This window comes from Zalophus californianus, chromosome 8, assembly GCF_009762305.2.
Source record: "Zalophus californianus isolate mZalCal1 chromosome 8, mZalCal1.pri.v2, whole genome shotgun sequence".
NCBI lineage: Eukaryota > Metazoa > Chordata > Mammalia > Carnivora > Otariidae > Zalophus > Zalophus californianus.
Genome location: NC_045602.1, coordinates 77,111,456 through 77,139,262, shown reverse-complemented (window position 1 = coordinate 77,139,262; position 27,807 = coordinate 77,111,456). Strand labels below are relative to the sequence as shown.

The following is a 27,807-nucleotide window of genomic DNA, read 5'->3' as shown; positions in this document are numbered from 1 at the left end:
GCTCCCTCAATTGAGCCAGCCAGGTGCCATATCGTTGTGACAGTTTTTCATTTTGTTTTATTTATTTATTTACTTATTTATTTTAAATATTTTATTTATTTACTGGAGAGAGAGCACAAGCAAGAGAGAGCACAGGGTGGGGGGAGGAGGGAGAAGCAGACTTCCCACTGAGCAGGGAGCCCAACGGGGCTCCATCCCAGGACCCTAGGACCATGACCTGAGCCCAAGGCAGGTGCTCAATTGACTGAGCCACCCAGGTGCCCCAACAGTTTTCATATAAAAATGTTGATCACTCATAAAACAGGCTTACTTTCATTTTTCTGTTATTAAATATATTTATGTTCAGGAAAGAGAGAATTAATTTGGTTAAGCCTGTTGGGAAGACACACAGACCTGGCTAGAGCTGTGTAAGCAATGTGCTTGGGCAACACTGAGAGCTCAGAGTGGGGCAACTGCCACTGCCTGAGGAGGTCAGGGAAGGCTTCCAGGAGGAAGTGGGCTGGGGAGAAGGAGAGAAGAGGGAAAGCTGGAGCATATAGATGAAGAAAGGAAGCTGTGGGCAATAAAGCCAGAGAAGGGCCAGGGCCAGGTGGCAGAGGGCTTTGTATGCCAAGTTGAGGGGCTTGAATCTCTTCCCCACAGGTGATGGCAACCATCAAGGGCTCGGTTAATAATAATAATGATGACGATATAGTGCTTCCTACATGCCAGCCACTATTTAACAGCTTTACCAATATCAACTCATTTACCCCTGACACTCAGGAAATGGCATGGTTAGATGGTTTAGATCACGTGGGTGGCTGTGTGGATGATGGTGATCAGAGTAACAGGTGGGACACGTGTTATGGTTTGGGAGAAAGACAAAGCAAGTGATGGAAAGGATGTGATGGCATTGAGAAATGATTAGGAATAACATCATCAGGACTTGATTATTGATTGATTGGGTGATGAAACTGGTGGGGAAAAGGTGGGAAGCTGGGATGACTCTCACTCTTTTGGTGTCACACTCTTCTGTGTGTATTACTGTGCCATCCAGGTAAAGGATGGGTAACCCTGTTCCATTTCTTAGAAGAATCCCTGCAGTCGTTCAGCACTTCCTACTCCTTTATGGGTTATTTAGGAGTTTAATTTCCAAATATTTGGGAGATTTCTCAGAAATCTTCCGGTTGTCAGTTTCTAGTCTAATTCCATCATGATAGGAGAACATCCTTTGTGTGCTTTCATTTCTTTCTAAATTTGTGGAGCTTTTTTTTTTTTAAGATTTTATTTATTTATTTGACAGAGAGAGACACAGCCCTTTTCCCCAGCCCACTCCCTCCCAAGCAGGGGGAGTGGGAGAGGGAGAAGCAGGCTTCCCGTGGAGCAGGGAGCCCGATGCTGGGCTCCATCCCAGGACCCTGGGATCATGACCTGAGCCCAAGGCAGACACTTTACGACTGAGCCACCCAGGTGCCCCTCAGAAATCTTTCGGTTGTCAATTTCTAGTCTAATTCCGTCATGATAGGAGACCATCCTTTGTGTGTTTTCATTTCTTTCTAAATTTGTGGAGCTGTTTTGTTTTTTTTTTTTTGCTGGTTTTGCCCAGGCTATCTTGGTACATGTTTCTTTTGCACTACAAGAGAATGTGTCTTCTGCTGTTGTTTTGTGGAGTTTCTATAAATGTCATCAGGTCAAGTTCTTTGTTCTGTTCAAGTCTTTTAGAAATTTGATAATTTTCTCCTGAAAATTGTCCAGCTACAGTAATTGTGGATTGTCTATTTCTCCACTCAGTTCTACATCCGATGGATAGCTCTGCACAGACAGGCGGGTACTATGGCAGAGAGGATAGAACGTTTGCGTGAAACTGGGAGAAACATTTTTATCTTTTTTTAAAAAGATTTTATTTATTTATTTGACAGGGAGAGACATACTGAGAGAGGGAACACAAGCAGGGTGAGCGGGTGAGGGAGAAGCAGGCTTCCGGCCGAGCAGGGAGCCCAATGCGGGGCTCAATCCCAGGACCCCGGGATCATGACCTGAGCCGAAGGCAGACGCTTAAGGACTGAGCCACCCAGGCGCCCCAACATTTTTATCTCTTTAAAATTTACTCTAGAACGCAGAGACAAAATGGAAATCACTACGTCTCCCAGCAGGCCTAGTGGAGCGCAGGACAAATGCAAATAAGGGAGGCCAGGCATTAGGCCACGCCCCTTTCCTGGGTTGGCAAGGCAACTGATACCCAAGCCAGCCAATCGGTGAGATGCTCACCTGCGGGGGCGGGGGCTCGGGGAAAGCCAATGGGACCCGGGGCAGATGGTTCCCTGGGCTAATGGCTTGGGCTACGGGGCGGGCTCTTAATGAAGGGACGGCAGTGGGAAAGATGGCGGCGACTCTGGGACCCTCTGGGTGGTGGCAGCGGTGGCGGCGGCGTGTGTCAGCTGGGAATGGGTCCAGGATGTTGCTCCTTCTCCTTTTGTTGGGGTCTGGGCAGGGGCCACGGCAAGTCGGGGCGGGTCAAACGTTCGAGTACTTGAAACGGGAGCACTCGCTGTCGAAGCCCTACCAGGGTGAGGCGCCCGGGGCGAGGTGGTCGTGCACGGGGAGGGCTCCGGGACCTGAGCTTAGCGGTAGAGACCGGGGGTGGCGAAAGGCTTCGTGGCCCTAAGGAAACTGCGGGCGGTGGGTGGGGGCCCACGGGGAACGCCGCGTTTGGGAGCCACGGGTCCGAAGGGCAGGGGTCAGCTCTCACCCTCCCCCCCCGCTCCCGTTTTGGAACTTTCCATCAGATCGAAGCCGGGCTCGGATGCCACTAGCGGTAGGCCTGGACAAAGAGGAGCTCGAGTTGGACAGGAGGGATGTGGGAAGGGATAGAACTGCAAATGGTGGGTAGTGATTGAACGCCACTAGCAAAGTCCCGGTCTCCCGATGGAGCTATGGATGTGCTAGAAATGAAGCAGGAGGCAGAACTGGGGTAGACCTTGGCCGGACTGAGAAGATAAAATTCTGTTGCCGGTTCAAACACCTGTTCTCCAGTTCAGGAGCCCTGTTGATGAAGGAGGCTGGTTAGCTTTGCTCTGTTTAGGGTTACTAGGCTCTTAGGCACAGCTTATCGACCAGAAAATTTATATAGTTAGCTACAGAGAGGACCAAATCGGTGCAGATGGCTTAACTCACACAAGTCTTGTTTCCGCACTGGAGTGTGGGACAACGGACAAATAAAAACTCAAAGTGCAAAGCTGCTAAGGGTGATCATTTATTCACTCAGCAGATATATCCAGTGCCTCATTCATGCTGCCTCTGCTATTACTGTGGATTGTACAGACACAAAGTTCTCACTTGCAAGAGCCTTATAGCCTCTCTCCGTACTGGGAGAAGTACCTTCACACTTGAATTGTTTAAAGAAAGAATGTGATTAAGCCCCAGAGGCCTGAGAGTCAAGCTCTTTTTGGTAGAACTGGGGAAATTTTTTTCTTTTCTGGTGCTAAAATTTACATATAAAATGGGAAGAATGGATCTGAGCTATGGTTATTGAGGCATGGATAAAGTGATAGCTCTGAAGTGCTCTGGGGTCTTCACCTGAGAAGGGCTTTGTGAAAGAAAGCTGTCAAGATGGTAAAGATTTGAGATTTATGAAAGACAGAAGGTAGGAGATCAAGTGTCGTGAAAGGGAGAAAAAGATGATGACCCCAGCTTTAGGAGGGTCCGTAGTGGTTTCAGAATGGGTTGGTGTTGAAGAGTATGAACTGATCTACTTCCTCCCCGTAGGTGTGGGCACAGGCAGTTCCTCACTGTGGAATCTGATGGGCAATGCCATGGTGATGACCCAGTATATCCGCCTTACCCCAGATATGCAAAGTAAACAGGGTGCCCTGTGGAACCGGGTGGTAAGAATCTTTCTCCCTCCTGTGTTGATGACCCAAAAAGCCCTAAAAAGTTTACCAGTGGCTGTTTTACTGTTTATCCCCAGTGCTCTGTCTTCTGTGGAGATCAAGGATTTTCATTTCAGAGAATACGATGACCTTCATAGTGAAATCAGATATGTAGGGAAATGCTCTCAATCTCTCCAGTTATAGCAAATAATCCATTTTGATTGTGTTTTCTGAAACATCTTTTTTTTTTAAAGACTTTATTTATTTATTTGATAGAGAATGAGAGAGCACAAGCAGGGGGATCGACAGTGGGAGAGGGAGAAGCAGGCTCTCTGCCGAGCAGGGAGCCTGATGCGGGACAGGACCCTGGGACCACGACCCCAGCTGAAGGCAGACACTTAACCAACTGAGCCACCCAGGCGCTCCTGTGTTTTCTGAAATGTCTTTAGGGATGCCTGGGTGGCTCAGTCGGTTGAGCGTCTGCCTTCGGCTCCAGTCATGATCCCAGGGTCCTGGGTTCAAGCCCCACATCGGGCTCCCTGCTCAGTGGGAAGCCTGCTTCTCCCTCTCCCACTCTCCCTGCTTGTGTTCCCTCTCTCGCTGTCTCTCTCTCTGTGTCAAATAAATAAATTTAAAAAATCTTAAAAAAAAAAAAAAGAAATGTCTTTAATTCCTGATTGACCTGGTAGTATTCTTGGAGATTAACAACTTAACTCACATTTAATTACTTTGTGAAGTAGAAGACTGCTCTTTTAAATTTATCCTAAACTTCATCCCAGTATCTGCCCTTGTTATTTCACTTTGAAGAGTCTAATTTTAAATTTTATTTTCACGTGAAAGCCACTTTGAGCCCCTTGGTCATTTTATTTGTCCTTCTCTGGACCTTTTGTAGCTACATTGTCTTCCCTGAGGTATGGCGGCAAGAAGTGAATGCAGTATTCCTGGTGTGGTTGCACTGTGATTTTGTACAAGTGTAAGATGATGCTTTCTTTTTGGTTTCCAGGACTCTTTCTAACACTTTTGGGAATGACCTTGGCATCCTTTAATACTTTCTCTTGGGTTCTCAGAAGCTAAGAACTAAACTTTTTCATGGTTTTTGATTTATAGCTTTTCATGGTCATAGATAAGTGAACCTCAGCAAAGAGAACAATTTCTTTTCCCTGTTCATTTTATGTGGCAGAGAATTCTAACAGAACAGAGGGGTAAGAGAAGTGTCTACATGAGCTATTTGCGCAAGCTGGCTTCTTAACCCAGATTGTAGTGTTGAACTCATTCTTGGACCGAGTACAGGGCGGTGTGTTCTGCTGGAACAGGCAAAGGGGCTGGCAGTTGACAGACTTGGGTTCCAGATCTAGCTGTATCACAGACCCACTGTGAACCCTCGCTGTTACTTAATTTTCTCATTGCTCAGTTTCTCCATCTGCCAAATGAACTTCGTAATACCTTCTACATGCCCACTAGGGTTATTGTGAAAATAAGACAATAGACATGAAAAGCTTTGGAAAGTTAAAATGGTCACAGAAATGTGTGTTGTTGCATTATGCATCTGTTATAAGTTTTGTTGATGGGGGTCTCTGGTTAGTAAGTGATTATGTCTAGGGCTAGATGCTTTTTTTTTTTAAGATTTTATTTATCTGACAGAGAGAGACACAGCGAGAGAGGGAACACAGGCAGGGGGAGTGGGAGAAGGAGAAGCAGGCTTCCCGCGGAGCAGGGAGCCCGATGCGGGGCTCGATCCCAGGACCCCGGGATCATGACCTGAGCGGAAGGCAGACGCTTAACGACTGAGCCACCCAAGCGCCCCCAGAGCTAGATGCTTTGTTGCTGTCTTGCTAGCTGTCTCTACATAAGTCTTTTAGCAGCAGTTCTAGTTTAGGATCTCGTTATCCTGCCCTTTTTCAAATTCTCTGATACTGTATTGTTGTTGTTGTTGTTGTCTGACTATCAGAATGAGCTTTGGAGTTGTTTCTGAGTTATTTGAATAGGATGTGGTTCTCAAGTTTGACTGTCCATTGGAGTTAATGCCTGTGGTCATGGGGATTTTTAAAAACTCCCTAGGTGAATCTAATGTACAGCCAAGTCTCAGAAGCTCTGTGAGACACAGCCCTGAGCAAAGGCGTATGGCTCTGTGCTAGAGGAAGCCAAGGATAACTGGCAGACACCCCTTGGCTCAGTGCGAACCTCTCCGGCCCTGGCCTCACCCCAGGGGCAATAATACCTACCCACTGGCTGTGGGGCAGCTTCCTGCCATGGAAGGATTTCTTGTCCTGAAATCTAAGTGAAACAGTAGAAAGAGGAGAACCCAGAATGACAACACAGGGACTGGGCTCATCAGGGTAGGGTAAGCTATCAGAGATTGCGGGTTCTTTGGTGAATTCAGAAGTAACTTCACAACTTTCATTTGACTTTGTGTTCCTAATACTAACACTTCTGGAAGATTTCCCAGAAATGATCTAGCAATATGTTGCTCAGGAGCTGGAACTGTTAAAGATTCTGGCTGAATCCTGTTGGCCTATATGCTCCTCATTCCCTTCTTTCTTCATAGTGACCTTTTATCAGGAGCCTCTCTAAGCCAGATACCTACTCTACTCTCTCCTTGAAAGCGTTCAGCTATTTAGAGCACTTAACCATCCACTTACCTCCTTCTCCATTTTTCCAAGCTTTTGATACACAGTTAAAGAAAAAACCCCAAATAACAAACACAGGAGTCTGATTAGTACCCACCTCCTTAATGTTTTTCCACCAGAGTCTGTCCCTTTGATGGGGATGGTGGTGTTCTCCTTTGGTGCATTTATGCTTTTTGGCCATGGGCATAAGGTTTTGGGGGACTGTAACTTACCCCTTCTTGGGGAATTCTGGCTTGCCCCTTGGCATAGGGCCAATTCTAGCTAATTAGAGTTGTTTATATATCTGCTAATTATTCCTGGAAACCTTTGCATAATGACTTAGCTTTTCTTTTTTTTTTTTTTTAATTTTTTTGTAATGAATGAGGCTTTGACCTCTCTTGAAATCCAGGCTTTTTAGAATCTGTCAGAGGGGTGATCTGAAAGTTGCAAATGACTGTTAATTCAGCCACCTGTACTCTATAGGCTGAGATGCTTTCCTGTAAGATCACAGTATAATTTAGCAGTCTCTTGTCTTTTCCGACTTTGGAGTACTGTCCTGTTTCTATGGGAGATATTGAAGATCATTGGGAGGCTTATTCACTTTTCATATTAAATATCATATGCAGCTGGGCAGCTCAACCTGTTTAATTTTATGACACAAACACTTAGCAAGTCCTAGATTTCAGTTTCAACCCTTCGCCTTGTATTACCTGAACTTAGGTTTTCCAAGTCTCTAGACCACTATGAGGGCTTGAGGGATTTCAGATTTCATGCTCTTCATTGATTCCAGTGTCTTCTTTACCCTAGCCATGCTTCCTGAGAGACTGGGAGTTGCAGGTGCACTTCAAAATCCACGGACAAGGGAAGAAGAATCTGCATGGGGATGGCTTGGCAATCTGGTACACGAAGGATCGGATGCAGCCAGGTATTGGGGCCCTGGGTACTCTTGTGTGGGGTGCGACAGGCCTGCTTTCTCATGTGCCCTCTTTTTGAGAAGCATCCGTCCCCACAGTGCCAGCAGTTCTCCCACTCCCTTGATGTCTGCGGATGAAGACCAGCCTGTCTCGTCTCTAGAATGGGGTCTGAACTTGACTCATCCTGGGGCGAGATCTTGCTTATTAGTTCCTTCCGGTTTCCCTTTGAGGCCAGAGGGGCCTGTCGGCTGGGTGAAAGTACTGGCTCTCCCGAACAGGGGTGATTGGGTGAGCTGACTTCTTCTGAGCATGCGCAGTGAACAGTCTCAGAACTCCTTGAGTCAGGAGTTGTGCGGGAGCCGTTGCTCCAAGGGCATGGCAGACTCAACCTGATTTGACCTGATCTCTTTTGCAACAAGAAGTGGAACTTGGGAATTCAGCTGTCTCTCAGGGGCATAGTTGTCACCAGGCATTCGTGAAGCAGAATTCTTAACGGGGCGCCTTAGCAATCGGTTTGGACCAGGGAACAGCTGTAGTGGTAAACAGCGTTGCAGTGGCCTTCTCTCTTCCCCCTGCCTTCAATAACAAACAGCTACAGACTTTACTGGGTGCTTGTTACAGGCCCTGCACGTTGCCGGGTGCTTTTACATATGTTTTCTCATCTTAAAGAGAGGCCTGGGAGTCATTTGAATTTTACTTTTTCCTCCATCAAAGCGATGTGTTATTCCTTTATCAACTCTTGGCTTTATTTCATTGTTCATCATCTGTTCTCTCTCTCTAGGGCCTGTGTTTGGAAACATGGACAAATTTGTGGGGCTGGGAGTATTTGTAGACACGTACCCCAATGAGGAGAAGCAGCAAGAGGTAATGGCAAGTGTCAGAGCTTAGGTCAGCTGCACTGACATCACAGTCCTTTGCCTCAGGAATGTTCATGAGGGAACACGGGATAGAAAGTGAGGGGTTTGGTTCTATTTTCTTCATCAACTGAACTTGAAAAGTTAATATCCTTGTCAGAGTGTTCTAGAGAGAACCGTTTATGGTGCACAGTCCTTTGGGAATGGCTGTCGTGATTGGGGACTTTTTCTTTAGCGTTAACAGTGTTCTCTTGTGCACATTAGGTAGCTGCTGGAATTGAGCATGCTTGGCCAGTTGGTCATTTGGCTTCTAGGCCCGCACCTGAACAAGCTGAATTTATATAACACAGCTCCCCTGACTTAATAGATCACCGCTGTGCTCTCTTCTGCAGCTTGCTCACTCTTTCGAGCATCATTTTCTTCTTTCTGTTTTTAGACCCGAACAGCAATTCTGTTCTCCTGTAGGAAAGGTTGTAAAAGGAAATTGATGGAGTCCCAGCATTTTGTTGCAATCCAGTTTCTGGCTGTTGGCAGAAGCTTCTTGCTTTTTGTTGGCTGACCCTAGGGTTCTTTAGTACTTTCTTATACTGCCAACAGGTTTGTATTCTTTGCCTGATGGCCCTGCTATCAGATGCTGGGGAAGTGATTATGACAGGTTGTTGGTGCATATCCTTTGGCTAAATAATAGCAAGAAAGACAGGATTAAGAATGGAGACAGAACTCACTTTATTTTTTCCCTAAAAGCTTTTTATGAAAAATTGCAAACTTATTTAAAAAATAGGAAGAATACATGATCGTATATGCAACACCCAGATTCAACAGTTTTTAGCATTGGGCACAGAATTCACCATCCAGAGGTGCAGTTAGAGCCCTGAGTTTGGAGAATAACTTTTTGTTGTAAGACAGTTACAGAGTAGCTTCTCCGTGTTGCCTCTGGGCTCTTCCTCACTCCACTATACATCAGGTACTTTCTAGGTGGTGGGAGTTAGGAGCAAGACCAGCATGGTCCTTGCACGCAGGAGCACTAAGGTGTGAGAGTTCTCCTGGGGGAACCATGGGGTGCTGTAGGAGACACAGAGGCGTGTTGAACCTGGAGTGGGACAGTGTGGTAGTGGTGGTGGTTGAGGAAGACTTCCTCCAGGAAGTGACATTTACATTGAAGTCTGCAGAATTAGGAACCAGTGTGCCGTGCAGAGGGGAAAGCATGTGTTAAAGTGATAAAGTGAGAGAAGGGATCAGAGAGGGATGATGCTAGAAGGAAAAACAGAGCCAGCCGTCTTGCCATGTTGCACAGTTTCAGGGGCCACCGTTCCTATTGCATTCTTTAGTACTAATACTGTTCCCTGTTAGCCAAGTTGCCTGGCCCCTGAGTTTGAACGGTGTCTCCTTGGGTGGTTGGTGGTTTGGCTGTTTGGACCGGCACCAGAGCCATCTGAGTGTACGTGACTCATCCTCACCACGCACACTGAGGGGCCAGATTCTGAAGTTAGGTGTTCCTGTTAAGGAGTCTGGGCTTGTAAGTGGGGGTAAGGGGGTAAGTGTTATAAAGGATTTTAATGAGGAGAATGTCATGACTAGGTTTGCAGTCATGCTGAGGAAATAATGGTAGTTAGAGACGCATCTGAGTAAGAGGTATGGGCTTTAGGGCTTGACTGGACTCTTAAACCTGGCTCTCTGCTTCTTCCAGAAATAAATTGTTCAGATTCTCTTAGCTTCCATTTCATCATCAGGTAATAGTAGTTCTCATTTAAGAGGGCAGATCTGATGGGCTTATTTTGTAAGAAGAGTAGGTGTTAATAAAATTAGTTTCAGTTGGTAAAAATTGGGACTTCTTTTCTGGCTAGCTGTTAGGGTTCTCACTCTCAGCTGTACATTGGAATTACCTGAAGTGCCTTTAAAAATACTGATGTCCAGAGGTGCCTGGGTGGCTCAGTTAGTTAAGCATCAGACTCTTGATTTTGGCTCAGTTCAGGCTATCAGGGTCGTGGGATTGAGCCCTGCCTTGGGCTCTGCGCTCAGCATGGAGTCTGCTGGAGATTCTATCCCTCCCCACTGTCTCTCCCCCACCCGCCCACTCATGTGTGCATGTGCGGGATCTCTCTCTCTCTCTGAAATAAATAAAATATTTTAAAAAATGAAATAAAATAAAAATAACTGATGTCCAGGCTCCAACCTCAGAGAGTGTAATTCTGTTTGTCTTAGGTGCAGCGTACGCAAACTTACTGTTTTAAAGCTCTCCAGGTGAGTCACATGTATAGCCAGGATTGGGAACCCCTGGACCGACGTGAGGTCCTTGTTTCCATATTAGTTTACCTGTTAAAGACATTTGTTTATTAAAATGACATTTAAGAAAACGAATCAAAGTGGTTTCTGTTTATTCAGTGGCTATTATATGCCAGGTACTTTACAAATACTGTCTTAGTCCTCATCAAAACTCCTTAGAGTTAGTATTATTTTTCCCCATTTACCAATGAGTACAGAAGCTTAGAGAAGTGTCTTGTTCAATGTAACAGCCAATATAAGGTGGAGTCAGATTTTGAACATAGGTGTATCACATTCCAGACACTGTGCTTTTAATTATGATTCTCTACCTCCTCCCATCCATTGTTTCTTCTGCCAGGTTGATTTCCTTGAGAATGGAGACATTATTCTCATGTCATCTCCTCTGTAATTTCAGTTCTTAGAGCTTATATTCAGTGCAGAGAGTATAGAAAAGGTACTCCTTTCTACATTCCAACAACCTGGAACTACTTTAGAGGGTAAAATCAAGTGTGTTTTGTGGGCGGCATGGTTTACTTTGATATCGTACATAAAGGTGCTGGGTGTTCTTTCCAACACTTGTACATGTATTATTTACTTGTAACAACTCTTTGAGGGTAGATATTGTCATCTCTACATTACGGGTAAGAAACTGAAGTGCAGGAAGGTTAAAAAATTTGTCAGTGACACACAAGTAGAGGATTTGCTTCCAGCCTGCAGTCTCATTATTTTGCTTTATTATTTTTGAGTACATGAGAAGAGGGTGACAAATATGGTACCTTTAGAAAACTTGCAAATGTCACATAGAAAATGTGCTGAACTAGGAGAACAGGCCTGGCGGGAGGGGGTATGGAACAATTCATCAAATCCCTCAAGGGAGTGGAAAGTGTTTCTCTGGTTTCTCGTTTCCTTGTCACCAGAGCACATGACCTTGTTGCTCAGCTTACTTGCAGCCACATTTGTTCAGGAGAAAACATGGGGAGAATTCTAGCAACCAGTAATGCATCTGAGAAGGGGGTGAGGGAGTTCAGTTTAGGCTTGGCTCTCAAATCAGGACAGATTGTTAAAAGTAACATAACCTCAGTTTCCCTGTCAGCAATAGAGGAATTGTAGTGCAGGTGAGTGAGTCAAGAGTTTCACTATTAGGGAGTGCAAGGTACTACTTGTGCCATCGTGAGGTTGACAGATCGTAAGTGGTTGTTAAAATGATAGTGGAAGAAATAGGAAATCTGGATAGAGCCGTAACAGGAAACGAGATTGAATTAGTACTAAAAAATGACTTATAGAGAGAAACCTGGGTCCAGATGGCTTCACTGGTTGATTCTATCAAACATACAAAGTAGAGTTAATACCAGTTCTTCTCAAAAATTCTTACAAAAAATAAGAGAGAGAGGGGCACCTGGATGGCTCAGTCGTTAAGCGTCTGCCTTCAGCTCAGGTCATGATCCCAGGGTCCTGGGATCGAGCCCCATATGGGGCTCCCTGCTCCACAGGAAGCCTGCTTCTCCCTCTCCCACTCCCCCTGCTTGTGTTCCCTGTCTCGCTGTGTCTCTCTCTGTCAAATAAATAAAATAAAATCTTAAAAAAAAAAAAGGAACCTACAGACCGTATTTCTTACATAGACATAAAAGTCATCAGCAAAATACTAACAAACCAAATCCAGCAACAAAGAATTGTATACCACAACCATGTGTATTTATCTTAGGAATTCAATTTGCTTTAAAATCTGAAAATTAAGGGGTGCCTGGCTGGCACAGAAGAGCATGTGACTCTTGGTCTTGGGGTCCTGAGTTTGAGCCCCACATTCGGTGTAGAGATACTTAAATAAATAAATAAAAACTTTTAAAATCTGAAAATTAATATGATAGACCGTATTAATAGAATAAAGGACAGGGGCACTTGCCTGCCTCAATCAGTAGAGGGTGCACTTCCTTTTTTTTTTTTAATTTTTTAAAGATTTTATTTATTTATTTGACAGAGAGCAAGCAGGGGGAGCAGCAGGCAGAGGGAGAGGGAGAAGCAGGCTCCCTGCTGAGCAGGGAGCCCAATGCAGGGCTCAATCCCAGGACCCTGAGATCATGACCTGAGCCGAAGGCAGACGCTTAACCAACTGAGCCACCCAGGCGCCCTGGGGGTGCAACTCTTGATCTCAGGGTGAGTTCAAGTGCCATGTTGGGTGTGGAGCCTACCTAAAAAAATAAAATAAAATAAAAATAAAGGACAAAAACCATATGATATATAAATAGATGTAAAAAAAAAAGTATTTGAAAAAATGTAATATCTCGTTATGATAATAAAAACACTCAACAAATTAGGAATAGAAGGGAACTTCTTCAACCTGATAAAAGGCATCTGTGAAAAACCCTCAGCTAACATCATACTTAACTGAAATACTGAATGCTTTCACTCTAAGATCAGGAATAAGACAAGGACATCTGTTCTTGTTACTTCTTTTTTTTTTTAAAGGCTTATTTATTTATTTTAAAGAGAGCCAGAGCATGAGTGGGAGAAGCAGAGGGAGAGAGAATCCCAAGCAGACTCTGAACTGAGTGTGGAGCCCCATATGGGGCCTGATCCGAGGACCCCGAGATAAGGACCCGAGCCGAAACCAAGAGTCAGAAGCTCCACTGACAGAGCCACCCAGGTGCCCTGTTATTACTTCTATTCAACATCGTGCTGGAGGTTCTAGTCAGGGCAGTTGGGTAAGAAAAAACATCTAGATTACAAAGAAAGAAGTAAAACTTTATGTAGATGACATGATGTTGTATATAGAAAATCTTAAGGAATCCACAAGAAAACTACTAGAATAAATGAATTCAGTAAGGTTGCAGGATACAAGATCAACATACAAAAATCAATTATACTTCTGTATGCTGGCATTGGACAGTCAGAAAATGAAAGTAAGAAAATTCCATTTATACTATTATGAAGAATAAAATACTTAGAAATAGTTAACAAAAGTACACTCTGAAAACTATAAAATACTGTTGAAAGAAAGTTAAGACCTAAGTAAATGGAAAGACATCCTATGTCATGGATCGGAAAACTTAGTATAGTTGATCCTTGAACAGTGTGGGCATTAGGGGCACTGACCCTCCCCCCCACACACATAGTCAACAAGCTGCATATAACTTTTGACTCCCCCAAAACTTAACTACTAATAGCCTACTGTTGACCGGAAGCCTTACAGATAACAAACAGTTGATAAACACATTTTGTATGTTATATGTATTGTATGCTGCATTCTTACAATTAAGTGGGCTAGAGAAAAGAAAACGTTAAGAAAATCATAAGGAAGAGAAAATACATTTACAGTACTGTCTTTGTATTTAAAAAAAAAAATGACATGGAAGTGGACCTGTGAGGTTCAAACCCATGTTGTTGAAGGGTCAACTATATTAAGATGATGCTCCCCGCATTGGTCTCCAGATTTGACACATTCCCTATCTGTCAGAAGCCTAGCTGGCTTCTTTGCAGAAATTGACAAGGTGATCCTGAAATCAATATGGAAATTGAAGAGAACTAGAATAGCCAAAATAATACTGATAAAGAAGAGCGAAGTTGGAGGACTCACACTTACTCATTTCAAAACTTAATACAAAGCTGCAGTAATAAAGGCAGTGTGGTACTGGCATAAGGATAGACCTATAGATCAATGGAATAGAATTGAAAGTCTAGAAAAGTCCTCACGTTTATTATGATCAGTTGATTTTTGATAAGGCTGTCAAGACAATTCAGTGGGGAAAGAACTGTCTTCAACAAATGGTGCTGACTTGGGGCGCCTGGGTGGCTCAGTCGGTTAAGTGGCTGCCTTCGGCACAGGTCATGATCCCAGCACCCTGGGATCGAGCCCCACATCGGGCTCCCTGCTCAGTGGGAAGTCTCCTTCTCCCTCTTCCTCTGCCTCTCCCCCTGCTTGTGAACTCTTTCTCTCTTTCTCCGTCAAATAAATAAATAAAATCTTTGGAAAACAAACAAACAAAAACAAATGGTGCTGACTCAACTTGATGTCCACATGCAGAGTAATGAAATTGTCCCCACCTCATACCATACACAAAATTTAACTCAAAATGGACTGGAAAACTAGGGGCACCTGGGTGGTCAGTCATTAAGTGTCTGCCTTCGGCTCAGGTCATGATCCCAGGGTCCTGGGATCGAGCCCCACATCAGGCTCCCTGCTCTGCGGGAAGCCTGCTTCTCCCTCTCCTGCTCCCCCTGCTTGTGTTCCCTCTCTTGCTATGTCTCTTTCTGTCCAAAAGAAAAAAAAAAATCCAAAATGAACTGGAAAACTAAATGTAAAAGCTAAAACTATACAACTCTCAGAAGAAAAGGTAGGGTTAATTCTTCATGACCTTGGATCAAGCAAAGGTTTTTAAGATATGACACCAAAAACAAAAGCCACCAAAAAAAAATAGATGTTAGACTTCATTTTTTTTAAAGATTTTTTTATTTATTTGAGAGAGTGACAGAGAACACGAGCAGGGCAGAGGGGGAGAGGGAGAGGGAGAAGCCTTGCTTCTCCTGATGCAGGGCTTGATCCCAGGATCCTGGGATGACGTGAGTTGAAGGCAGATGCCCAACTCACTAAGCCACCCAGGTACCCGAGTTGGACTTAATTAAAATTGAACACTTGTGCCTCGGGGGCAGGCACCTGGGTGGCTTAGTCAGTGAAACATCTGATTCTTGATCTCAGCTCAGGTCTTGATCTCAGGGTCATGAATTCAAGCCCCACCTTGGGCTTCATACTGGGCATGGAATCTACTTAATAAAAACAAAAAACCAAAAAAACAACTTGTGCTTTGGAGGATACCATCAAGAAAGTAAAAATATATACCCACAGAATGGGAGAAAACCAATGAAAATTGTGTATATGATGAGGGACTTGTTTTTTTATATTCTCGGTATAGTTCAGTAGTAAAGACAACCCAACTAAAAAATGGCTGGGATGCCTGGCTGGCCCAGTTGGTGGAGCATGTGACTCTTGATCTTGGGGTTGTAGGTTTGAGCCCATGTTGGGTGTAAAGGTTACTTAAAAATTATTTTTTATCTTAAAAAAAGTGACCAAAGGATCTGAGTAGGTATTTCCCCCAAGAGGATATACAAAGGGTGAATAAACATGAAAAGATGTTCAACGTCATTAGCCAAGTAGGGACATACAAATCAAAATCACAATGAGATGCTATTTAACACCAACTTGTGGCTATTTAGTTATAGCTAAAATAAAAAAGACAAATCATAACAAGTGTTGGTAAGGGTGTGGAGTAATTGGAACTCTCATACACTGATGGTGGGAATGTAAAATGGGGCACTTATTTTGGAGAACAGATGGTCAGTGCTTCAAATGTCTAAATACAGAGTTGATATCACCCAGCAATTCCACTCCTAGATGTATATACCCAAGAGAAATTGAAATCATGTCTACACAAAAAGTTACATGAATGTTTATTGCAGCACTGTCTATTCATAATAGCCAAAAAATGGATATAACTCAACGTCCTATCAACTGATGAGTAAACAAACATATATAAAAGATTTTATTTGAGAGAGTGTGTGTGTGCACGTGAGCGGGGGGAGGGGCAGAGGGAGAGGGAGAGAGAATTTCAAGCAGATTCCCTGCTGAGTGGGGAGCTCCACGCATGGCTTGATCTCATGACCCTGAGATTGTGACCTGAGTTGAAATCAAGAGTCAGATGCTTAACCAACGGAGCCATCCAGGTGCCCCAACAAAATTTATATTTATATTCATTCAATGGAATATCATTCAGCATTAAAAAGAAATGAAGCATTGATAGGTCCTCTAATGTGGATGACCCTTGAATACATTATGCTAAGTGAAAGAAGCCAGTAACAATTGTATGATCCCATATATATGAAATGTTCAGAATAGGCAAATCTATAAAGACGGAAAGTAGATGATAGAGGTGGGCGTGGGGAGTGACTGCAATGGACACGGTTTCTTTTTAAGGTGATGAAAATATCGTAAAATTAATTGTGGCAAATCATAATCTTAACTGTGAATGTACTAAAAAAGCCATTGAATTATAGACTTTAAATAGGTGGATTATGTGGTATGTGAATTATGTCTTAGCATTGCTATTAAAAAAAAAATGATGATTGAAACATGACCTGATATCTTTTCTTGGCACTATGAAGTCATCAGCTGATGGTTGTCAGTTTCTCTTGAGAACCCAGATACTGGTGAAAAGTTGGAAGGCACTCAGTAGCATTGGAGCAGGAATGTCTTCCTTCAATGGAAGTCAGAGTATGATCACAAGAGGCTTTCCTTGAAAGAGCACAGAAGTGCAGCCCTTTGAGCCTTGACCCTCATTCTTCCTGGCGAGACATTTATTTGGGTCTTACCCCAGGAGGCAGAAATAGCTGGTCGGAGATCAAGCCAGCTTAGAAGTCTAGTTTGTCTAGTCTATGAGGTGATGACTGCTTTTTCTCCTTGAAACCAGAAGAAACGGGGCACCTGGGTGGCTCAGTTGGATAAGTGTCTGCCTTCAGCTCAGGTCGTGATCCCAGATTGAGCCCCGTGTTGGGCTCCCTGCTCAGCGGGGAGCCTGCTTCTCCCTCTCCCTCTGCCCTTCCCCCTGCTTATGCTCATGCACACTGTCTCTCTCTCTCTCTGTCAAATAAATAAATAATTTAAAAAAATAAAAAAATTAACAATATGGTGCTATCCTTTATTTATTTATTTATTTATTTGACAGAGAGACAGAGAGCACAGGTAGGCAGAGGGGCAGGCAGAGGGAAAGGGAGAAGCAGGCTCTCTGCTGAGCAGGGAGTCCGATGCGCAGGGCTCGATCCCAGGACCCTGGGATCACGACCCAAGCCGAAGGCAGTCACTCAACCGACTGAGCCACCCAGGCACCCCTGGTGCTATCCTTTTTATTTTTTTTATTTTATTTATTTATTTTTGTTAAAGATTTTACTTATTTATTTGACAGAGAGAGAGACAGCAAGAGAGGGAACACAAGCAGGGGGAGTGGGAGAGGGAGAAGCAGGCTTCCCGCGGAGCAGAGAGCCCGATGCGGGGCTCGATCCCGGGACCCTGGGATCATGACCTGAGCCGAAGGCAGATGCTTAATGACTGAGCCACCCAGGCGCCCCTGGTGATATCCTTTTTAAAAACACATTCTCTCGGGGCGCCTGGGTGGCTCAGTCATTAAGCGTCTGCCTTCGGCTCAGGTCATGATCCCAGGGTCCCGGGATCGAGCCCCGCATCGGGCTCCCTGCTCAGCAGAGAGCCTGCTTCTCCCTCTCCCACTCCCCCTGCTTGTGTTCCCTCTCTTGCTGTCTCTCTCTCTGTCAAATAAATAGAATCTTAAAAAAAAAAAAAACACCTTCTCTCAAGTGACGAAGACACTGATCCCTCTTGGTCTCTTTATTGTTGGCAGAAGGAATCTTTATATCAGTAAAGGAACTCCACAGCTCCTTAAATTCCCTTGTTATCTTCCAGCTTGGATATGACTTAGTTTTTCAGTCCTAGGTGAGGCAGTGTTTTCTGAGAGAGAGACTCCTTTGGAAACTAGGTCCAGAGAATTTTGGCAAGTTATCTAGACGTGATTAAGCATCGGTACTGAGCTGCATTGAGAGCTAGTGTTTTTTTTTTTTTCTGTATTTATTTGTCAGAGAGAGAGAGTGAGAGCACAAGCGGGGGTGAGGGGGAGCTGCAGGCAGAGGGAGAAGCAGGCTCCCTGCTGAGCAAGGAACCCGACACGGGCTCCATCCCAGGACCCTGATATCATGACCTGAGCCAAAGTCAAGAGTCCGATGCTCCACCAACTGAACCATCCAGGCACCCCTCTTTACGTTCTTTTTTTTTTAAGATTTAATTTGTTAGCATGCATGTGCACACGAGCTGGGGGAGGAGCAGAGGGAGAGAGACAAGCAGACTCTGTGCTGAGCGCAGATCCCAACTCGGGGCTCAATCCCATGGCCCTGAGATCACGACCTGAGCCGAAACCAAGAGTCGGTTGCTCAACCGACTGAGCACCTCTCCCTTTCCTTTTATAAAATCTGGAACCATTCTCCAATATTTCTGTGTTTCAGGTTATATTAGAGACCTAGGGCTTTTGTTTTGTTGGTTTCTAACAGTATATACTAGTCACTTTTCCATATTGATTTGAGAACAGTGAAGCATAGAGATTGAGCCAGGGTCGTGGGGCCAGATTACCTGGCTTTTTTTTTTTTTTAATTTTTTTTTTTAAAGATTTTATTTATTTATTTCAGAGAGAGAGAGAATGAGAGATAGAAAGCACGAGAGGGAAGAGGGTCAGAGGGAGAAGCAGACTCCCTGCTGAGCAGAGAGCCCGATGTGGGACTCGATCCCGGGACTCCAGGATCATGACCTGAGCCGAAGGCAGTCGCTTAACCAACTGAGCCACCCAGGCACCCTACCTGGCTTTTTTTTTTTTTTTTTACTACTTAAAAAAGTTTTCTTACCAGTGCAGTGGGGATACTGATGCCACCTCTTAGGGTTGTGAGAAGTAACTGAATGGGTATGTGTACATTACTGACTACAGTGCCTGGCGCAGAGGAAGCACTCCGAAAATGCCAGCTATTCTCGTTCACACCACTAAATGCCATTCCCAGGGGACACTTTGCAGACTTGGTGGCAGTGGCTGTTGTGGCTGTGTTCTCTCCCTCTCTTCTCCCACTCTCCTTGTCTTCGTACCTAGGTTCCAGAGAGCAAACGTGGCCAGCTTCCTCCACGGCACTATGTCTTAGGTTGGAAAAAACGACTCTAAGACAGTGGCTCCTAAATGCTGGTTCATGAACTAGTATTGGTTGGTAACGAGTTTCACTGATGTTTTTTTTTAAGATTTTATTTATTTATTTGACAGGGAGCACAAGCAGGGGGAGCAGCAGGCAGAGAGAGAGGGAGAAGCAGGCTCCCATATCTCACTTCATCTTCATGATCAGCCCTGGCAGCTAGCTCTGGATTATTCTCCCTGCTTACAGGGAGAAAATGGAATCTCGAGGAGCTAATGTAATCCACCCAAGGTTATACAGCTCTGAGCGTATACCTGCAGTTAGAACCCAGGTCTCCCTGATTACCGAGGCCGTGTGGGCTCCTTTTTCTGTCTAGTGATTTACAATTACTTGTGTGTGGGATTTTAGCATAGGATCCATAAGTCCACAAGTTCATGGGTCTCTCTTCAGTCAAGATAGGCTGAAGGTACAATTACCACATAGAGGGTCTTTTTTTTTTTTTTTTAAGTGGCCTTGTAGTACAAAAATTTGGAAACATTTCTTCACCCTACAGGCAATAATCATTTGGACAATAGGTAGGAGTGCCTAATTTTTAGTGACTCTTAAACTAGGAATGAAACTACCACCTTGCCTGAGTCTGAGGGATTCTTCAGCCTTTGGTTCTAGCTATATATAGGCTGCTTTCCAAGGAAAGAAAATGAGCTGCTGTGTGAAATTAGTGGCTTCCCAAGGAACACTTAAGAACTCCTGACTGGGCATGGAAAATAAGAGGGCATTTAAAGACTTACTACTAGTGTGAGGTGAAAAGTTGAAGGCCAAGTCACGAGTTGCTGAAGTCGACAGATTCTGGCTCCAAAGCTGTGGGGTGCTGTGTCTGGTGCAGTATTTCTTAAATTTGGCCACACATTACAACTGTCTGTGGTGCTTTTTGAAAAATCCATGATCCTGTGCCCTGCCGCCCCCGCCCCCCCCGACTCTCTGACTGAGGGACCCACATGTGATTGCAGCTGGAAAGCTCTCCCAGGTGATGCTGGGGACCAGCTTACCTCTGGCTCTTATTGGATAATCGGATGCCTCACCAGCCTTGGGAATAGGAAGGCTCTGATGGGTTAAGGACAGTTGTCCCGGCACTTTCCTGGAAGGTGCAACGTAAATTTCTGATCATGCATACTGGGGTTGACAAATGAGCTGCCCAGGGCATTTTTAATCCCTTCTTTTCCCTAATTGTTCACTGAAGTTATACACATTCTTGTCAGAAGCCCATTTCTGCACATTGCTTGACAGCAGACTAAAAATTCCCTTGCTCTAAATGATAGTTGTAGAAGAGTGTTGGGAATCGGATCATCCACTGATTCATTTCGTCCCCTTCTGTAGTCCTATGCATATTCCACCAGTGGCATAGGAACAGAGCAGTGGGGTGGCTGCTCTGAGGCTTGCCCTGCACTCCTCACTGTGGAATCCTACTTGTGCCGAAGCTCACACCCACCTCTCCCTTACCGGCTGTGTTTCAGACACTGGTGTCTCCTTCTGGTCCTCGAATATGGCCGACCTCATGCTTCTTATGCCCACAGATCTGGTGGCTCCCTCCAACGATGGAGGCCTCAGCTCAGATGTTTCCTTGAGAGCTGTTCCCTCATCAGTTTATCATGTTACCTGATTTATTTTCATCAGAGCATTAGTACTCTGAAATAATTTTTTTTTAAGTTTTATTTATTTGAGTAGTCTCTGTACCCAGCATGGAGCTCGAACTCACGACCCTGAGATCAAAAGTGGCATGCTTTTCTGACTAAGCCAGCCAGGCACCTCTCTCTGAAAGAATTTTATTTACTTGCTTATTGTTTGTCTCTTCCATTCTGATGTCAGCTCTATGAGCCCCCAGCATCTGGAACAGTGCCTGGCTCCTAATAGGTGCTCACTGATAGAAGAAGGAATGTTTTGGGCTCTCTACCCTTACATATCCTTCCCATATCTCATTTCTGAGCTTGGGTAGGTATCTCTTGTTGCTAGTAGCTTAGAACTGTGGCAGTAGTCAAAGCTAAATATCCTTGAGCCTCATGATTTTGCTAAATCTGCCATGCTGCAGTGTTCCCACAGAGCTTTTTCCTTGCCCACATGTAGTAGGTTAGAATGACAACAGCTATTTGGAAATATATGTCCACAAGGTTCAATTGGAGGGTAAATGATCCCTTTGGATTAGAGTTAACTTTATTGTCTCTCAAGTGGTGGGATTTTTGTCCTTTGGGCAAGAGCTTATGCTGAGATCCTGGGCAGTAAACGCCATCTTGAATTTGGAAGAATTTAGCTCTATTTGTCAGTCCTGTGTCTCCCCTTGCTACAGAAATACTATTGTCTGGGTGCAGACAAAACAAGTGGCCTGGCCTTCTGACTCAGAGACATAAGCAAAGTGGGACCTTCTTGGACAGTGTAACGCTGTGTGTTTTATGAAGTCTCTGAAAGCCTTCGAGAGGTTTTCCTAGTGGGCCCCTTTGAGAATCGGGTAGTAACAGACCCTCTCCTTAGAAAACATACAAGCATCTATCTGTGCACATAGTTTTGCCTGTAATTTTGAGGGGTGTGAGGACTTGCTAAATGCCCTCCACGATCCTATAGTTCTGTTTGGGGATTTAGATCGGTTTGCTCATCCACCACAGCTGGGTCAAAGCTCTTCCACGGCTGTTTCTTTCTGACCTGGTCTCCTGTCTTCTGTGTCCCCTCTCGTTTTTATAATAACCTGCTGGACCCTCTCAGGCCCAGAAGAGGCGATATTCTCCAGGCGTCCAGGTACTCAGTCTTGACCCACCATGACCATGCCTTACTCCCTATGTGTCCATCTACCATTTGCTCCTGTTTACACCCATGTGGCTGTTTTCTTGAGAGTCACCAGTCTCTGACTTTAACTGCATCTCCACCTTGCATGTTGACTGTTGAGGACAATGAGGAAGTCACCAGAGATGTGGCATGTGTCATGTTTCCTGTCCTTTCATCACCCTGCCTCTGCACTGTCTCAGCCCTAGGCTGGTTCTTAAATAGTTAGCCCATCATTTCTGAGGAAGAATTCGCTCCTCCAACTCTATTGGAGAGACAGGGCCTCTGAAGTAGGTGGGAAGATGGGTGGCATATGCGGAAGCTTGTAGTGGGAGAACTTGCCCAGGGTATTACGGGGAGAAGTTATGTGTAGGTGAAGCTGAAGCGGGCTGGAAGGTCTTTCGACTAAGAACAGTCCTTGTGGCTGGAGAACACCAGCCAGCAGCCTGGTTCTGGCAGTGCTGTTTCTGAGTCCTGATCCATTTAGCATCCATCATATGCTTATAGGATTTGAGGATTTGAAAGGAGCTATCCGGAATGGAAAGATTTCCCTGATCAAACAGGTATTTTCAAAGTACCTGCTATGTGTAAAATGCTTACTTGGGGGGTGGGGGAAGGGAGGTTGTGGGGGATGGAAGGTGGAGACATACAAGTATAGTGATTTTTTTTCTTTTAAGAAGTTTACATAGCAACTGGGGAGATAGGTATATATACAGAAAAAGGAAACCACCAGTCCTGGGCCATGTATGGTTGTGAGTGCCAAATAGTGATCTGTGGAAGGATTCGAGTCCAGACTCCAGAGGGGCCATTTCAGGCCCACCCCGGGTTGGTAGCAAGGAGGATTCCTGAAGGCAAGTAGAGAGGTCAGTTGCTTTCTGGGCCATAGCCTTTGACCATCTGAATGTGCGCTCTCAGGGGCTGCTAATGATGAGGCGGAGTGGTCATCTGGTCTGCTGGAAGGGGCTCAGCTTGTATGTGCACAATCCCCGTTGCTGTTTGTACAGGCGTTCCTGAGAGCGCTTCCTTACTGTCCTGTGTTCTTCCTTCCCTGCTTTCCCAGCGGGTCTTCCCCTATATCTCAGCCATGGTGAACAATGGCTCCCTCAGCTATGATCATGAGCGGGATGGGCGGCCTACAGAGCTGGGGGGCTGTACAGCCATTGTCCGCAATCTGCACTATGACACCTTCCTTGTGATTCGCTATGTCAAGAGGCATTTGACGGTGAGTCCTTGTTTTCTGGACCAGTTGGTGGTATGGGCTGCCTTGCACCTGCTTTCGTGGCCCTGATGTATCTTTTCTTTTTATTCCAGATAATGATGGACATTGACGGCAAGCATGAGTGGAGGGACTGCATCGAGGTGCCCGGGGTCCGTCTGCCCCGGGGCTACTACTTTGGCACCTCCTCCATCACTGGGGATCTCTCGGGTACTGCCACGTGCACTCTTTATTTGTCCTGACTGAGGTCATATCTCGAGAGCCGGGCCTTAGTGAGGCTTCTCAGAGGGGAGAGCCAGATAAGCAGAGCTGTGGGAAGCGAGTACCCAGACTGTGCTTCTCTTCTGGCGTTCTGGTATTCTTCATCCCCCCCCACCTTCAGCCCTCCCCGGCCCGGGCCTAGGCTCTCCTAGTGCAGTTGGCTCTAGGAGACGGTTGGTACTAATGGAAAGCAGGGTCTGCGTCTTCATCAGGCCAGCTCCTCTAGCCCGTGTTTGGAGTTCTGTGCTTTGCGATCTTTGGTGCCCCTTCTGCAGTCTGGTTTCTTCCCGTCCACCTCCTGATGGGCCGCGTTCCCCTTCTCTTAACAAAGCTTTTCCTTGAATTCCTTGACTGTGCCGTCCTTCTTCTAATCGCCGCCCCCGGGCCCTGTTCATGCTCAGACTTTTGAATGTGCTGTGTGTACAGGTGCCTCTGTGTCCAGGCCGTCCACCGCTCTAGCCCGCTGCACTCGGGCCTCCTGTGCATCTCGGCCAGGCCGTGAGCACTACTCTCATCAAAGCTACTTCTGTTTCCTTGCCACGTCTGGTCCTCTGCTCTCAGTCCTTGCTCTTTGTCCTCTTCGGCTGGTTTGACCAGTTACTCTGAAACTCCTGCTTGATTTATGTGGCATTAATAGTACCTGGTTCTTTTACTTTTCTATCTCTGGATTTTCTTCCTACTTGTTCCTGATTTGTAGCATCCCCTTCTATGTTTATTCTGTCGCTTGGCTTGAGCTTTAATCGTAACCTCTTTTGAGAAGAGGTAAGGCACTGAACTTTTGGGTTTTTTGACTAGTATAATTCATTTTGAATAAAGCTAGTATGAATTGGAATAATTTTTGTTTATCCGAAGGAGTCCTTTGCTCTAGGTGTTTAGTGATGATGCCTATGTCAGTAAGTCTCTGTTCTCTGCCTATAGGATATCCCTAAATACAAATTAGGTCTTTCTCTTAAGATCTTTTTTGTTGGCATCTTTTTTTTTTTAATCAAGATTTTATTTATTTGAGAGAGAGTGTGTGCATGAGAGCAAGCACAAGCAGGTGGGAGGGGTAGAGGCAGAGGGAGAAGCAGAATCCCCCTGAGCAGGGAGCCGGATGCGGGACTCGATCCCAGGACCCTGGGATCATGACTTGAGCTGAAGGCAGACACTTAACCAACTGAGCCACCCAGGCGCCCTGTTGGCATCTTATTATTATGCAGTGGATTGTTGAAAATGGCTGAGGACACATTCCAGTTCTCCCAGCCTTTGATGCCCCTACATTGTGAGGAGCATTGCCCTAGCTTTTTATCTTGTCCCATGGCTTAAACAGTCCTGACAGCAAAAACATTTTTCTAATTGAAGGTAATCTAATTTTTTCCTATCGGGGTCTGCTAAAGATTCTAAGAGTCCAAGCAGCTGTAGATGCCATCCTACTAATAGAAATAGTGCTTTTCCTTTTTTGGGAACGAACTAAGGGTCACTTATCTGGAGCTGGGGCAGCCATCTTGCCACCAGCTGGAGGATGAAGATCACAGAAGAGGGCAGAATGGAGAGAATCACAGAGAAATGGTGTACCAGGGCTTCTGGTGCACCGTGCCTGGAGCCATACAGAGGCTGCAGTTGGAATAATCCTAATATGTGAGATAGTAATTGATGGATTTTTCCCCCATATACAAAAATTCTAAATTTCTTGGTTCAAAGGATGTCTATTTAGGTGTGAGGAAGAAAAAAGTGGGAACATGATATGGTTTCTCTCTTCTTATGCCAGAAGTCAAGACAAAGTGTGCTAGGAAGACACAAGTCGGGAAGGAGTCCGGGGAATGAATGGTTGAGGGGTCCCCAAATTATTACCCCAAAGTTGATTTCCTCAGCTGAGAGCAGAAAGGGCAGAAAGTGCCCTGTGCAAATCTGTTTTGCACTATAGTGTTGCACTATGAGGATCACAGTTTCCTTTGGGCCTAACATAGGTCTTAAAAGTCAACTAGAAGAATGATCTAGATCCACACTATCCGATATAATAGCGACTAGTTACAGGTGGCTACTGGACACTTGAAATAGGGCCATTCCAAACTGCCATGTGCTATAAATATAGAATACACACCAGACTTCAAAGACTTAGAAAATGAACATAAAATGTCATCCGTGGGGCAGCTGGGTGGCTCAGTCGGTTAAGCATCTGCCTTCAGCTCAGGTCATGATCCCAGGGGCTTGGGATTGAGTCCCACATTGGGCTCCCTGCTCGGCAGGAAGCCTGCTTCTCCCTCTGCCCCTCCCGCTGCTCGTGTTTTTTTTTTTTTTTCTCTCTTTCAAATAAATAAAATCTTAAAAATAATGTCATCCATAATTTTTATATCATTTGCATGTTGAAATGATAGTTCTTTTAATATATTGGGTTAAATAAAATATGTGTTAAAATGAAAAAAAAAAAATAAATGGCAAGAAATCCAGTCTGTAGCAACCAACCTGGTAGCCATGAGCACCCCTAGCATTCAGATTTGTGGTCTGTTAATACCAGTTCCTGCTAAAGGAAACAAGAGCTTCCTGATGCCCGGTCTGAGGTCGGAAATGGACAAGCTGGGAACTTCCCAGGAAAGCAAGGAAGATAATCAAAAACTTCTGGGTTCATGTAAAAGGGCTCAAGAGCCAACGTGAATAGGCTCCCACTGGAGAAAGATGGGTAGTGTTGAGCATCTATAAGAGGTACAAGTTCAATGTCTTGAAACATATCAAGACATATGTTTGAATCGATGAGATTATAATGACACTTTAAAAAGAGAAGAGAGTGGCGCCTGGGTGGCTCAGTCGTTAAGCATCTGCCTTCGGCTGAGGTCATGATCCCAGGGTCCTGGGATCGAGCCCTGCATCGGGCTCCCTGCTCAGCGGGAAGCCTGCTTCTCCCTCTCCCGCTCCCCCTGCTTGTGTTCCCTCTCTTGCTGTGTCTCTCTCTGTCAAATAAATAAATAAAATCTTTTTTTTATAAATTTTTTTTTTAAGATTTTATTTATTTATTTGAGAGAGGGAATGAGATAGAGAGAGCATGAGAGGGGGGAGGGTCAGAGGGAGAAGCAGACTCCCCGCCGAGCAGGGAGCCCGATGCGGGACTCGATCCCGGGACTCCAGGATCATGACCTGAGCCGAAGGCAGTCACTTAACCGACTGAGCCACCCAGGCGCCCCATAAATAAATAAAATCTTAAAAAAAAAATGAGAGGAGAAAAGGGGCGCCTGGGTGGCTCAGTTGGTTAAGAGTCTGCCTTCGGCTCAGGTCATGATCTCGGGGTCCTGGGATCGAGCCTGTGTTGGGCTCCCCGCTCAGCAGGGAGTCTGCTTGTCCCTCTACTCCTCCCCCTGCTTGTGCTCTCTCTCTCTCTTAAATAAATAAAATCTTGAAAAATAAATGGGATTCCCTAATTCCTTGATCCTTTCTCTAGTAATTCTTAGTGAGATTCAGGGTGACAGTTACAAGAAGCGGCAGAGAATTAGTCATCGTCCAGAGGGGAAGTGTGTGCCATGCCAATAGCCAGGCCCTGCTCATGGCCCATTAATCAGCTAGCATGAGGCCCTTTCCTATCTTGCTTGAGCGTGTCAGCCGCATGGAAGGGAAGTGGTGGTACTGTGTCTTTCCCTCACTTTGCTCCAAGGTTTTACATACGAGGTGGGCTTCAGTGCTTGCATTATGTCTTAAGTTTTTTAACTATATAGGTAATGCATGCCTGTTGATAAAAACTTTAAATCCTAAGTAATGTGGACTATGCCCTGTTCCCTATCCTTATTTTCAGATGAAAGAAAACAGAGGTTTCTCTTATTTTTTTCAGTCACTGCTAGTGGGGTACATGGCTGGCTCAGTTGCTACAGCATCTGACCCTTGATTTCGGGGTTGTGAGTTCACGTGTCACGCTGGATGGAGAGATTACTTAAAAAATAAAATAAAATAAAATAAATTTCTAAAAAAACCCAAAGTCACTGCAGATGAACTGTAGATCAGAAGTTTGAACCAAGATACTCCCAAGATCCCTCTTTTTGAGGTGGTTTGGGTCCTCCTGGTGCTTTTTCCCTTTAGATAATCATGACGTCATCTCCCTGAAGTTGTTTGAGCTGACGGTGGAGAGAACCCCAGAAGAGGAGAAGCTGCATCGAGATGTGTTCCTGCCCTCGGTGGACAACATGAAGCTGCCTGAGGGTGAGCGCAGGGGATCCCGGGAAATGGTCCTGGGGTTGGGGAGGAGGTCACTGTGCCTGGGAGGTCTGAGGTGACTTGCACCCACATCCTGCTGGGCCGTCTCCTTTCTGTGTTCTTCCCCTGAAGAGCATGGAGCATGCGCTCCCGCCATTCCAGCGGTCTCCCATG

At 45.2% G+C, this 27,807-nt stretch overlaps 1 protein-coding gene across 5 annotated transcripts in view; it reads left to right on the top strand.

Moving 5' to 3' along the window:
* The first annotated feature begins 2,321 nt into the window (after positions 1-2,321).
* The window catches only part of LMAN2L (lectin, mannose binding 2 like), a 28,046-nt gene continuing 2,560 nt past the window's right edge, over positions 2,322-27,807 (top strand). The window contains exons 1-8 of one of the 5 annotated variants that reach the window (XM_027622783.1): positions 2,322-2,546; positions 3,745-3,863; positions 7,262-7,379; positions 8,150-8,232; positions 21,948-21,980; positions 23,065-23,226; positions 23,316-23,430; positions 27,520-27,639. In XM_027622783.1, the coding sequence (XP_027478584.1) occupies positions 2,360-2,546; positions 3,745-3,863; positions 7,262-7,379; positions 8,150-8,232; positions 21,948-21,980; positions 23,065-23,226; positions 23,316-23,430; positions 27,520-27,639 (937 nt within the window). In that variant the 5' untranslated portion in view covers positions 2,322-2,359. Of the gene's footprint in view, positions 2,547-3,744; positions 3,864-7,261; positions 7,380-8,149; positions 8,233-10,424; positions 10,464-21,947; positions 21,981-23,064; positions 23,227-23,315; positions 23,431-27,519; positions 27,640-27,807 lie in introns of all 5 variants that reach the window. The other 4 variants (XM_027622784.1, XM_027622785.1, XM_027622786.1 and 1 more) reach the window with 4 other exon arrangements.